The sequence below is a fragment of the Passer montanus genome, unplaced genomic scaffold (assembly GCF_014805655.1).
Source record: "Passer montanus isolate IOZ18808 unplaced genomic scaffold, ASM1480565v1 scaffold13, whole genome shotgun sequence".
NCBI lineage: Eukaryota > Metazoa > Chordata > Aves > Passeriformes > Passeridae > Passer > Passer montanus.
In genome coordinates this window covers 13,157,003-13,171,204 of record NW_024359832.1, presented here as the reverse complement: position 1 = coordinate 13,171,204, position 14,202 = coordinate 13,157,003, and the positions used below count along the sequence as shown (strand labels likewise).

At 38.0% G+C, this 14,202-nt stretch overlaps 1 protein-coding gene across 8 annotated transcripts in view; it reads right to left on the bottom strand.

The window, feature by feature from the left end:
* LCORL (ligand dependent nuclear receptor corepressor like) overlaps nt 1-14,202 on the bottom strand; it is an 82,293-nt gene that overhangs the window by 34,343 nt on the left and 33,748 nt on the right. For all 8 annotated transcript variants that reach the window (XM_039698791.1, XM_039698792.1, XM_039698795.1 and 5 more), the window contains exon 5: nt 5,619-5,873. In XM_039698791.1, the coding sequence (XP_039554725.1) occupies nt 5,619-5,873 (255 nt within the window). The remainder of the gene's footprint in view (nt 1-5,618; nt 5,874-14,202) is intronic.

Sequence of the window (14,202 nt, the reverse complement as noted above, 5' to 3'; positions counted from 1 at the left end):
ATCTCTCATTAGCTATTATGAACTGTCTTATTAGATCAGATAACCCACACTACCCAGTCCTCAGCCTCCAAGGCAGGGGAGCATTCCATTCCTACTGTGGAAGAGCACATCAGCCTGGCTACTACCTGCAGCTCTTTGCTCTCCTAGCAGCTGCTATCATGGGCTTAGGGATATCAGATTTATCCCAGCCTACTCTAGCTTTAGTTTCTGGCCTTGGTTCTGTTAGCTGTGAAATCTAAGGCCTTTGTGAACCCAGTGACACAAGACCTCCTGTCAGAGGAGTTCTGATGTTTAGGACCAGTTGAACAAAACCTGCCCATTACCTGTTTCTTCCTCTAAGAATTTTCAGAGTCTTACGTAGTTTTATACAGTGAGATTTAGTAAATAACAACTCTCCCTTTACCTTATTCATCCACAGGATAAAGGGTTTTGTAGCAACAAAACAACAGTCTTGTCTTCAGTACTTTTCCTGATGGTGCCTTGCCTTTTGCTGGCTATTTTCTGTGCTTCTGAACACAGAGTTTCCAGGAAATTGTCAGTAGGAACACCAAAGCCTTTTATTAATTCTTAACTACCACTCTGAGTAGCCCCTTTTGACTTGAAGTGCTATTTAGTAGCATAAAAAATGCCAGATTAAAAGTATATAGCCATACATTGGGTGATGAGGGCATGGTTCTGGCAGTACCTGTGAGGACAGGGCAGGGGCTGGCAGGGCACAGCTGAGTCCAGCAGCCACTTGGGCAGAAACTCTGGAGAACTGTATTCAAGAAAGAGGGAAAAGTGCCTGATGGACACAAAAAATGGGCACAAAAAGGATGAGAAAATTGCAGAGGTAAGTCCAGCAGCAGAGAGTAACCATCAGGTGCAGAGTGTGGGCAGCCCACACCCAATCCCCTTGCACTACAGGGGTGGTGGTGTGGTCACAAGTGAACCTGGAGTGAAGCTGAGGCTGGGAAATGAGGGAGGAAAGGCAGTGTTTTAATGACTCTTTTTGTTTCTACTGCCTGATTTGATAATGAAAAATTAATATTAACAAACAATATTCAAATTATTTTTCCCAAGCAAAGTCTGTTTAGCCCATGATGGCAAGTGGTAGTAAGTAATGACCATGTCCTTAACTCATAAGGTCTCCTTTCTGCTCTTCCCATTTTCTCCCCTGTGCCATCATGAGAGAAATAAGCAAGCCAACATCTGACAAGGAGTTTGGCTGTTAGCCACCATGGCAGCCAGTGAAGAAAAACAACTACTCCTCTCAAAAATGTATCTTTTCAGGGGGACTTCCTCATGCAAAAGTATTAAACTGTTTCTTGAATATATTTACAGCTCATACAATTTATCTTGGGAACATTCTACATGTATCTTCAAAATGCATAGTATTTTCACCAATACATATAGTCATGCCAGCATATTAAGAAAAAGAGGTTTATTTTGAGTAAAGTTTTCACTTCTTTTAATACACTGCCAGCTACCTCTTGATGTCTTCCAGTATATGATGGCTAAATGAAACAAGGGAATTATGAAAATTTTCTTGCATATTTTGGCTATGTTTACACACTATCAGTATGTGGTTCTGGATATCTTGGTTCCAGAAGATGCAGAAACAAGAATAAGCTTGTGCAGCTAAACCTGCAGATTACATATTGGTACTGCTTCTACTTCTGACTCTTAAAGTCACATTGCTTAGAAGCTTGAGAACTGTCAACCCTCCTGTATCTACCAAGTGAAAGAAGCCTCTGCATCAAATTTGCTGCTGCTAAGAACACTCCTGAAAGAGCTCAACCCCATGACTACAAAAGGAACTAAGCTGCTGCAGGATATTCCACCACTGTTTCTTACTCACCATTTCATTCTGCAAGGATGCTTCTTCATTGGCTTAGTTTAAAGAAAAAGCAATATTGGAAAAGCACACAGCAACCCCCCCACTTTCATTAGATGCAGTGCATGGAAAACATGTTTTGTTTCACTTTGCAGAGTACTTGTTATCAAGGCCTGGACAGTCGTAAGAGTTACATGGATTAGAAAAAGGAGCAAGATACAGGTATTTTTGGAGACAGTTGCTGCTAATTGACTGACAATGAAATGATTCCCTGATTACCAGCAAGATACACAGGAATGAAAGCACCCTGCTAAATTACCACACTTCCACTGCAGAGGGAAGGAGAGCACACTCTGGGACTCCACTATCAGTCAGGAGTCAGCTGGACATACCTGCATGCCAGTGCTTAAACTTGTACTCAGTACCAAATGCTGCAGTTCCAGAGGCGCAATGGGTTTACCTTGGCCAGTAGCAACACCCCTCTACCACTCTCTGTCCTCAAAGGGGGGCAGAAAGAAATGAGATGAAGATCATCAACATAAATACAGGGAAAATACTTGTCAATTACTATTACAGGCAAAACAGACTTGGGAAAAATGAATTTACTGCAATTTAAAATAGATTTGGGTAATGAGAAAAAGATAAAAATTAAAGCACTTCCCCATCCCTACCTTTTTCCAGGCTCTCAAATTCATTCCCAATCCCTCTATCTTCCCCCATCCCCAGATGGCATTGGGAAGATTGAGAATGGAGGCTAAAGTCAGTGCAATTCTTCTTTACTGCTCCTTCTCAACAGGCCACAGACCCTTCAGGAAACACCCAGATGCTCCTGTGTGGGGTCTTCCACAGGCTGCAATGTGAATAAGTATCTGCTCCAGGCTGCAATGAACACATGTTCCACCATGGTCCTTTCCACGTGTTCTATGGAAATACCTACTCTGGTGCCTGGAGCACCTCCCTTCCCCTTTCCCTCACCTCATTGTTCCCAGTGCTGTTTCTGACCCCTCTCTCTGCCTGTCCAGCATTTTTGCACTTTCTTAACCATGCTTTCACAGCAGCACCATGAGCCCAGCTCCTGTGCCCCCCTTCAGCCTGGTGCAGGTCTGTGGCTGAGCCTTGCACAGGGAAGCCACATAAGCTTCCCACAGATGCCACCCTACAGCCCACCCTCAGCTACAAAAACCTTGCCATGTAAGCCCAAAAATCAGGGCTATTAGGTCTGGAAGTGTCAGACCTAAGGATTTTTTGGTTTCCGAGATGGCTTCCAGAGGAAAATAGGAAGCTTTCTTTAATGGAGAATTTCAGTAGCAGAATCTCTTTTCAGTGCTGAGCTAGCACTTAGCTTGGATCAGCTCACTGCTTCTAGTAATCTGGAAAAGAAAGTTTACTCCTGCCTCTCAAGCCCAAGAATCACTCTCATAGTAAAGGAGCAAGACTGTCTATTTAACTAGTTAGATCATTCATTTCAAAGATAACTATTGCAAATACAAAGCAGCTGCCTAGGCAGAAAGTGAACCTAAAGAATTTATGCTTGGATTCTTATCTGCTTAACAGGATTTGAATTAAACATTTCAACTTTGAGGATCCATCAAAGCAATTTCAACTTCCTCCTGTTACTGCCACTTTAATTTGAAAATTGTAACAGGAATTACAAATAGCAAATAGTAAAGAGAATTGCATGACATTTAAAAAACATTACTAAGAATGGAACCATGGTACAGTTTTTAGAAGTCTCCAGACCAAAGCAAAATACTGTGTTAGAGAATGATACATTTCGGAAAATAATCCAGTTAAAAAACCTTCATAATTCCCTACCATAAGCACATGACACTGTAGTATAACCAAGCTGTCTTCAGGAAAAGTAAAGAACTGAGAGATGGGTGCGATAATAATACACAGCCCCTGACAAAAGCTAATTGAAATAACTTTTTCATGAATCTTTGCAGTTAAAACATAATGCAAGCAAAAAGAGCAAGATGACATTTTTAATCTTGAATTTATTTGCTTGTGTTGCCATCACTACAGTAAAAAGCTAAAATAGTTCAAAACTAACACATTCATGGAAAACAGAAAGCACAATACAATTTCCCTTGTAGGTAAGATGTTCAAGCCACCTTTCCCAAATACAGTCTTATTCCACTATTATTTCTCATTTCAGCATCTCTGAATTTCACAGCAGGATGTTACCTTTAACATCTAAAAAGCACTCCAGCAAACATGGCAGTCTAAGCCCTGAGACTCTGCAGTGTCTTACATAGTTTAACGTGTAACTTGTACACTGTGTGTGCCAAGCAACTATTTTAGATTTAGGTGTTTCACAGAAGGTGCACAATTCTAAACTTGTTCTTTAGCCTTACTATAAGAAAAATCCAATGACATAAAAAGATTATCTAAATAACTCAACTTCTCTATATTTTAGATTTTTCTTAGAGAAAAATCAATGGATTTTAAGATAAGGGTGGCAGCATAACTTTCTTCCTGTCCCTGCCCACCTCCTGCCTTCTCTTTCATTCCTCAAAGATTTATTTGGGCTCAGCAATGACCAGGACCTGCCTTTGGGGACTTTGCCCCTTCATGAACATTTAAGACTAGTTATTAATGATCAGCTGCTGAAGTAAGCAACATGCTATAGTGCTGATATCAGGAAAAAGTATGTTTTATTGCTCTTGCAAAAGAAATGTGCTTCAACCTGGCCAATTATAAACCTCTAAAATCTGTAACTCATCTGTAGAAAAATTACATCCAAGTACAATAGGTATTTTCTCACGATTTAAACCACTAAGTCTTTACTAAACCCTGGCATGAACTGATTTCCACTGACCATACAGAATAAAAGCAAGAATTCTAGTATTTTTTTTTCAGTCAGAGAGAAAGGATGCTTCAAATTTAGCCTAGAATAGGTATATTTATCATGAGGAATCCATCAGCGTTCCCTGCAGCCAAGGATCTCTAATTAAAGACTGCATCATTAGGCACACACATACCAAATCTGCTAATACATATTAAAACAAACAAAAAAACTCAAACAACCCCAAAAAAACCTAGTGGTCTGGCTTCTTTCAATTTTTTTAGTATGGTATATGACATACATGTCAACTTTTCCCTTTGGTCTGCAGTATTACAGGATTAACACAGACCCTGATATCTGTAAAAGACAAAAGCTGCTTTTGCCATTGCTTTCAGTTGCACATGACAGTCACAACCCTTCCTGAAAACTGCTGCTAATCCACATCTAGTTCAAAGTCCAGAACACTCTTATGATTATACTGTTATCGGTTTTGGATAGCAATATTCCTTGAGGGAAAGAAATTATTTCCTTTTTGGAAATGATAGTGAGACAGACCTTATTTTTCTACCTTTACTCTCAGTTAAGAAAGTTGCACTCATCTGTAATGATTAAGGGATGAAGCATGGAAATTTTCTCCCAGATTCATCTTCTCTTCCTATCATTCTAACCAGCCTGTATTTAAAGAATCAAAGTGTTCAAGAGCTGTCAGAGACTGCATGACATTTCCTCCCTGAAATCTCAGCATCTTTTTCTCCTTTCTCAGGCTTCTTGATAGCCATTTCTTCAAAGAAATTTTTGTACCACTGTTACCTGTGACAGCACAGGTGAGAAGACTTAGATTCAGTATTCCAAAGCTGAGAAATTCCAATGCCACTTATTTAACATAGGCACTAAGAAATCAGAACGCTTATCTGCTAACACACAATATGAAAACTGTTTCTATTTGACAGGACATGTATTTCTTAAGGGAGTAAGACACCATAAAATAAATAAATATCAGATACAGAAATTTACCTTGCTGAGTATTCTGCTCTTGAGTTCGATTCACAGTGAGGTCTAGAGGGCTATCCTGTTCTTCCTGAAGGGAGTTTTCCGTTTGGTTCATTTGGATACTTTTACACATCAGACTTGGTTCAAATGACGAACCATTTCTGTTCTCTTGAATTTTGCTACTTTTTGAAATGTACTCAATCGCAAACTGACGGATCATTTTTTTCATTAATTCCTGAGCAACTAGGGGAATGTTAGGATCACAGTTCTGAGGAAGATCTAGAAATAAAAAACACAGGCAACAGATATATTAAGAACCAAACTTAATTACTTTTCTTATAATAAATACTTGATATAAGCACAGAAATGTGTTAAATAAGTACATGTGTAATGAAGATATTAATTCAGATGTCTCTATCAATTTTTTTCAATGAGCATTCCTAACTGGAAGTCATTTGAAAGAACATATAGTACAGATCATTAATTTTTACCTTATTTCTCCTATCACAGCATGCAAGTAAGAGTATGTGGGGTTGCATTACTTAGAGGACTCAGAATCTGTACTGTTGGCAAGTAAGTTGAATTTTCATTTTCAGACTGTTCATTTTCAGTTTTGAAAATAAAGAATTTTGAATACAAACCATGAAAGTAAAAAAAAAAAAAAATTAATACAGAAAGAAGTTACTTATAAACAACAACAATAACAAAAATAATTTTCAAGTGTAGTTCTAAAGGTTAGTCCTCTTCATAACACAGAACAATTGGACTTTTGAGGAACTGGTCTCAAAAAGAGAAAAAACGCAAAAAGATATGTGTTCCACTCTGAGATTATAATCCCCACGGTAGGTTTAGGATTGAAATGTCAGAACTGATATGATGCTACTTGAAATATCCCATACAATTTGTAGTAATACAAGCAATTGAATACAAACAAAGTTTTAAGTTTTTATTGTAAAATCTTACAGGGTTTTCAGGACATTTTCAAAGTGCTAGCAATAAAACACTTGGAAGCTTAGCTTTATTTCCTATTCTAAACTAACTACATCCTAATTTTTTGCTTGTGTACTAACTATATTCTATATTTTGCTTGTGTATGTCACATTTTAATGGAAAGAAGTATCTCATTTTAGAAATGAACAAAAAAGAAGGATCAAAAATGATATATATTACTTTAATGCTATGTATCAGCTAGAAAAAAGTTTAACCTCTTACTGAAAAACATAGCTGAAACTGTAACTGTGAATCACCAAAAAGAATCCAGATAGAAGCAACAGAAAAAAATGTAAGTGTAACTTAGCATGAATAATGTAATTAAGAAACTTAAAGTAAGCTGTGCTACTGCACTGATGACTGCAACACACCATTGCACAGGACAAGTACAATTGACCATACTCAGAGATCCGTGTTTTCCTCTAAACTGGCAGCAGTAGTACTTACTTCACTACCTCACTTGTCCTTCTTTCCTTCAACTCTACACTCCTCTCCACACAAATATCCTTTTTCAATATATTACCACTGCCCATCCTTGAGTTCATAGGTAATGAGTGAAACAGTTTTCAATCAAGAAGGGAGAGGGATTTAAAGCAAGTGTGAAAGCAATGAACAAGAATTAGCTTTTAGGTGAGCTCTGATTGCCTGGAGGAAATACCAAAGGACATGGTTCTGTAGTTACTGGGATAATAAAGTTAATCTGAAACAAATAAAATAGATGATAAATGAGGGTTTTTTTCATGGAAGTGAAGAAACTGAAAGGGCTGGGATGGGTAGATGTTTGCATGCAAAGGGTACATAGAAAGGGTCCTAATAGGAAGTTTGGAGGATCACACGGCATATTTGCTCAAGCATTCTATTCTAATGAAGTTTTATCCATCACCTATCAAGACTGTGACTGGTAGCACTGATCAAGGAATGCTGCTCAGGTTAAGGATGAATGAGCGGAAGATTTTTTGTTTTTGTTTCAGGTTTATTTAAAACATACTCCATTTTGAGAATTCATTTTCACCAACAGAGCATTGCAAGGAATTACGAACCTGCACCTATGAGATCTGCTGTCTATAGCACACGAGAGGGCAGCTGACTCACTGCTCAGATGCTTCCTGTCAAGACCTTTTGGCCAGCCTCTCCACAGTGCTTGATGAGGTACAGTGGAGCTCCAGCAATTTTAAGACATCTTGGCTTCAAGAGAACTTACCCAAGGCATGACAAAACAAATCTGCTTATGGTTAAAGCTCTATCTTCCAACAATCTTTTCAACTAGATCTCTACCAAAATACCTAAAATTGACAGATGTTTATTGAAGAGAGATATGAGGTAAAATTCTAAATGATGGAGGATACCGACAAAGATTTCTCCCCACTATGTAACCTCCAGGCACAGCAATATAAACAGAGCATACCTAATTCCTGATTCCTAAATAACAAACTCAATAAATGTTCAACTGGAGTTTACCATCCTAGAGGTACACTTAGAAGTAAAGAAAAAAAATTCAACAACTAATACTGGAACAGTAAGACAATAGATGTAAAGTACCAATGCACATGCAAAATACAAGAAAAGAATATGAAAAGTTAAGAGATTAAATTAAATAACTGAATTATCTAGGAAGAAAATTGTTTGCATGACAGGGAAATGGTAGTTCCAGACAATGAAATCTACTGATCAACAGCTTAGCTTGAAAACCCAAAAATTTGACTGGCTGTAATCAGAAACTCATAGAAAATAAATTATACAAAAACATTATCAAGACCGAGTAGGGTCTGGAATGACCCTACTTATACAGAGCAATTAGTTTGTTGCATGTACACAAGAAAAACTTCTCTGACAACTTCTGGGTTACAGGTGATCATCAGTGCAAATGGGAGAATTACTTTACATCCTGGTGTGATCTGTACTTTTAGGAAGCAAAAGACCAGAGAGCACAGGCGACCTACAATTAGCAGGAAAACACAACAGCCTGGAACAGATTTCTCTTTATTAATCATCATTCCCTGCATCAATTATTATAAAACTGCAAGACAAAGCTAATTTAGAGCTGTCAAGTTTTTACTGCCCTTCTCTTCTACTTTAGGCTCTTTGCACCGGTAACAGTCAAGCATATATTGCTTTTAGACACTTGCAGGAGAAGTCAGCTTTTCCCTTAGGAGCAAAGTAATCTTTTACCTAGTAAGAATGATAAAGTATTTATATTTTTGTTCTTATAATAATTTCTTTAGAATTAGTTTAATTTTTTGTAATGACTTCCAAATACTCCCTGTGAAGAATAAATGCAGCAGAACTTCTTATATATTCAAATGCTGCAGCTATTGTTAGTTCATAGATTTTAAGTTATTTTACTCTAAAAAGGTAACATGATGAGGGGGTGGTGTGTGTGTATCCAAGAGCATATACTCTGAAAGACGGGCTCCTGGGTTGCATTTGAAGTGTTCTTGCTGCTAAACATATATTCAATCAAAAGGGTTAGACTCAGGTAGACTAAACTTATCTGCCAGAAGTGCAAATAGTGTTGCTATCACATTGACTGTTCTGTAATGCAAATCATTAACTTGTAAATCGTGGTGGAAGTACCTTGGGAAGTCTCTAGTAAAACTGCTTATTCAAAGTAGTCATCTTTGAGGTCAAAGTGAGTTCCTCTGGATTTTACCTAGTTAGGTAAGGAATATTTCCATGGATGGGAGACTCTACAACTTCTGGGTGGCATGTGCTACTGCTTGTCTGTCCTCATTTTTCCTTACATTAAAAAGAACCTCTCATTTCAACTTGTTTGCAGTCTGTCATTATCCTGCTATGCACCATTGTAAAGACTTTGACCCTGTCCTAAAATTAGAATATCCTGAGTTGAAAGGGACCCACATGGCTCACCGAAGTCCAGCTCCTGACCCTGCACAAGACAGCTCCAAGAGTCACACCATGTGCCTAGATTATTGTCCAAATGCTTCTTGAACTCTGTCAGGCTTGGTGCTGTGACCACTTCCCTGGGGAGCCTGTTCCAGTGCCCAACCACCCTCTGGTGAAAAATGTTTTCCTAATATCCAAGCTAAACTTCCTCTGGCACAGGTTTGGGACTGAGGTTGACCTCGGGTCTTGTCACTGATCACCAGAGAGGAGATCAGATCCTGCCCCTCCACTTCCCCTCAAGAGAAAGTTGTAACTGCAATGAGGTCTCCCCTCAGTCTCCTGCAGGATGAAAAAGGCAAGTGACTTTCAGCCACTCCCTGTATGGCTTCCCCTTAAAACCCTTCATCATCTTTGTTGCTCTCCTTTGGACACTCTCCAATGTTTCATGTCTTTCTTATACTGGGGCACCCAAAACTGCCCCAGCACTTGAGGTGAGGCTGCCCCAGCTCAGAGCAGAGCAGGACAATCCCCTCCCTTGCCCAGCTGGCCATGCTGGGCCTGATGCCCCCAGGACAGGGCTGGCCCTCCTGGCTGCCAGGGCACTGCTGACTGATGTTCAACTTTCCATCCACCAGGACCCCCAGGTCCCTTTCTGTAGTGCTGCTCTCCAGTACCTCATTGGCCAGTCTGTTCCACCCAACATGGGAAAGTACTTCAGCCATTCTGTGACTCATAGTGGTAATTTTCCAGTACACATGAGATATGTGTAATTAGCCATACAAAATTTTTAAACACAATGAAACGTATTTTGGGCAAGAAAGGTATTAGAATTCTGAACTTACTATCACTACCAAATATTTCTTAATTGTTATCAGCAGATGGCACCAGATATACTTGGTATGACCTGAACAAGTTTTTTCCCTAAGATGTTTTATTAGGACTTGTGACTATAGCAAAAACTATAGCAAAGTTTTAGATTTGCATACCTACATCTGTTTAAACCCCCATTTTTCATAGCTGTTATAAAATACAAGGCAGCTGTATTTAGCTCATGTATAATGTATAATTTAAATCCAGTAGAACAGTCTCTAAAGGTCTGCAAATCTGATATTACTAGGATTTATTAGGATAAAAGAAGACTGAATTGGTATGATGTAATCTGATATCTTCTGCTTGTGATTGTCACGGTAACAGTCTGAATGGAAGAGAAGAGAGTAATTATGTAATGCAATTATGACTAATTGCAATGATTTACTTTAATTCAAAGCTCACATTTGGGATTAATACTTCCTCAGTTTATGTGCTGCATGAGCTTGTAACCGTTCAGACCTGTACTGTTAACTATTCTGCACATCTGCTATGTGTGATTACAGACTGCAATGTCTATGGTGACAGATGTGATTGTCAGGACAATGAACAATGAGTTAAAAGCTCCCAAAATAGTGTTTCACAACAATATTCCATTTATTGAAAACCAGTACTTCTTCACTAAAAACTCAACCTTATGACTTAATTTGTCTTCTGACACAATGCCAGAAGGCAGTGAAAAGCAGCAGGGAATCACAATCCCCCTCTACCTGCAATCTAGTTGTGCAAGGAGCAGGACTAAGAACACATGATTGCTTCTCAGTGTGCTTCATAAATTCACTCCATCTCTCCCCTTTTCACAAAAAGGCCACATTTTCTTTTAACAACCCCACCTCAACAGCAACCAAACTGTCCCAGTGATGTTCTCAGTTCTACTTGTAGAATTGTCCAGGTTGCTGTCAGGTCATCAGCATGTTACAACAGGAATACAACTATTTATTCTGAGGCATATATCATTATTAGTTCAGCTAACTTGACCAACCAACAAACAGAAGAAGTAAGTTAACTCTTCTGTTCTCATAAACACTCTACCTTTTTTTCTTCTTCTACTCAGGTTGTAATGTTCACTATTCTATATCCATTCATATTTCTATGAATCCTTGTAAATGTAATAGAAATGATCAAGAAATGCAGAATCAGTGAAGAGAATAACACTGGCAGGTAGGTGGTGAACACAAAAAGTATCCTCTTAAGAATGGAGTGAAGACCCAACTAAACATTCTTTCCCGATGAAGTTTAAGAGGGACAGCAAAGCTGTCACAGAAGTTTATTGCACAAACTGTGCCAGTGATTACAGAAAACCATACAGATTTTGAAAGGACAAATTAGATTTCTAAAGATTCATAATCAAAAGAAACTGCAGGTTTTGGATGAAGTAGTGTGTGCAACTCAAAACTACATCTCAGAAAGTAACACTTTTGTTTTGGTCTGAGAAAATGTGTGCATGATTACATTGTGATAGGTTTGCTAAATTAGATATACATTGTCCAAGATGCATAACCAGCTTGTGACAGCTATGCAGCTGAAAGAAAATTATGAAAAGAACAGGAGAACTCAAATTCAGGTATATGGTATGGTATAAGAAAGCCGTATTTATGAATAGAAATATTTTACAACATAACAAGGACATTTAGAAACAGTAAAGAGCTTTAAAAAGCTTACAGGAAAATTACTTTGGGATGGGAAACATGACATTGAAGATACTTCGCAGAGCAGCCCAGAGAATCAGAAAAGATTCAAGTAATCTCAAACATTCCCTCTATAATTTTGTGCCTAAATTCCTTAACTTCTACATGAGCTTCTCATGTCTGAGTCATCTCTTGATGGATCATCTATCCTGAAGATAGAACCTAATTCACTACTGTTTTTCTTTGGTTTTGTTTAAAGAGGTCATGTTAATATTGCATGGAAAAATGAGCTTCTAAGAACAAACAATGTGTATAACTAGAAATACATAAAATTAATCACCCATGAACAAAATGGCTGATCAGGCTTTTAAACAACTGTGATTCAACAATGATCACATGTCACACTCTATAATACTCATAGTATAAAAAGACCTATATGTATTTTTTGACCATACTGTTTTTCCCTTAACAAAAAATAGCTGAACTCATGTAAGTGGTAAAGCATCAATCTAAGTCTACTCTGCTTACACCACCAAAAGGGTAAAGAGAGATGTCGTACTTGGGAAGAAAGCATTTGGGTTTCAGTCACATTGTTTAATGGCAACAATCAGTGTTTGATGACAAGAAGGACTTTGGATTTGCTGACGTGTCTGCTGAGCACAGGACTTTCCTACAGACAACTTTAGACTACAAAACTGGTCTCTCACTAATACATAGTGAATTTGGGTTCCTAATGGGAAGACCTTAGTTGTTTACAGCATTTCAAGAGTTTACCCATTTTGGCAGGAGTTTTATCATCTTTTGTCCCATATTCTACAGACAAATAGTCATACATTAATGTCTGAAGGCTGTGTGCTCCAGGCAACAATATATCATTGCTGCATGTTTTGAGATCTTCTGAACAAGTTTCCTGATACAAAAAAAACCCAAAAAAACCCCCAACAAAATCCAAGCCCACAGCCAAACCCCTTACAACTAGTCTGCAAATTAAAGAAGCCATATATTAATTTCTTCAAGATAAAAGATTAATGGGACGAAGAAATGAATTCTCTAATTTCCTCAATAGTCTTAGAAGTTGTTCATAGAGGCCTAAATCAGCAAGTTTAGGAGTTTGCAATCCAAACAAGTGTTACTCCATTTTAAAGACAGCCAGCCAAGAATTCTACAATTTTCTAACAATGAAAGAACATCTGGTTTGGGACCAGGTATAAGAACTATTCCTTAGCTAAACAATTACTGGAATTTTTTTTTTATTCCTTTCTTCATAAGTTGATACTTGAACTCAAAAACCTACAAAAAATCAGAAAGCAGACTTGGGTTTTTCTTAGTAAAACTCATCATCTTCCTCCTAAAATCCAAACCAGTTACTTGAATACCTCATAAATTGGTTTCACATGCCCTTTACTGATTTTTTTCTTTTCACTTCCCGTAATTTGAACAATTTTAAAGACTTTGCTAAAACCTGAACTGAAGCAATATTCTCAGTAAATTCTTACACAAAAATATAGTAGTACTTCAGAGAATCACAAAAACAACTGGAAGTCTCATTTTTCAGTAGACAAAACCTCTTTAAACTAGCATTACTGATCTGGCAGATCAAACCAAAAGAAAATGCTAAAAGCCAAGTGTTCTTTGTGAAAAACTTCACTTAGAAGTCATTCACTCCACTAAGGTGAGGTCATGCCAAGTTTCCCTTCTCCCATGATAGAAGTTCCTCTCAAGTAGTATCAAAAGAGATCATCTGCAGCAGAAGCATAAAACAGGCAAACACTGAATAACATTGTACACATCAAGACCAAGAAGAGATCTGACAAAGTAGAAATTTGAAGGAATTAAAATATCTGCCTAGGGAGATGCCACACAATTGGGCCTGTGATGAAAATATAATAAGACTTCAAGAAGTAAAGAGATGCCAACTTCATTGGCCATTTTATTTCAAATGGAAAATAGCTGGTTTGAAAGAAAGCCACGAGTCCAAAGGATGCACTCAAAACGCTGTTGCACTCCATTCAGTTCTTTAAAATAAAAAAAACCCCAAAATGTAGACTGAGTAGACAAGTCTGTACAGAAAAATACCCCAGGTTCAAGGGCATAATAATCTCTCCTGCTACAGCAATTTAAAAGGGAGGAAACTAACTTTGCTTTTTTCTCCCACCTATGTGAAGAAGAGAGTGTCTAACTTTAACTCTTGTCAAAAGCAAGAGAGAGCTGTCACCCTAGCCATACTCAGCTATTCTGACACACACATACTAAACCGAAGAAAAATCTATGAAAATTGT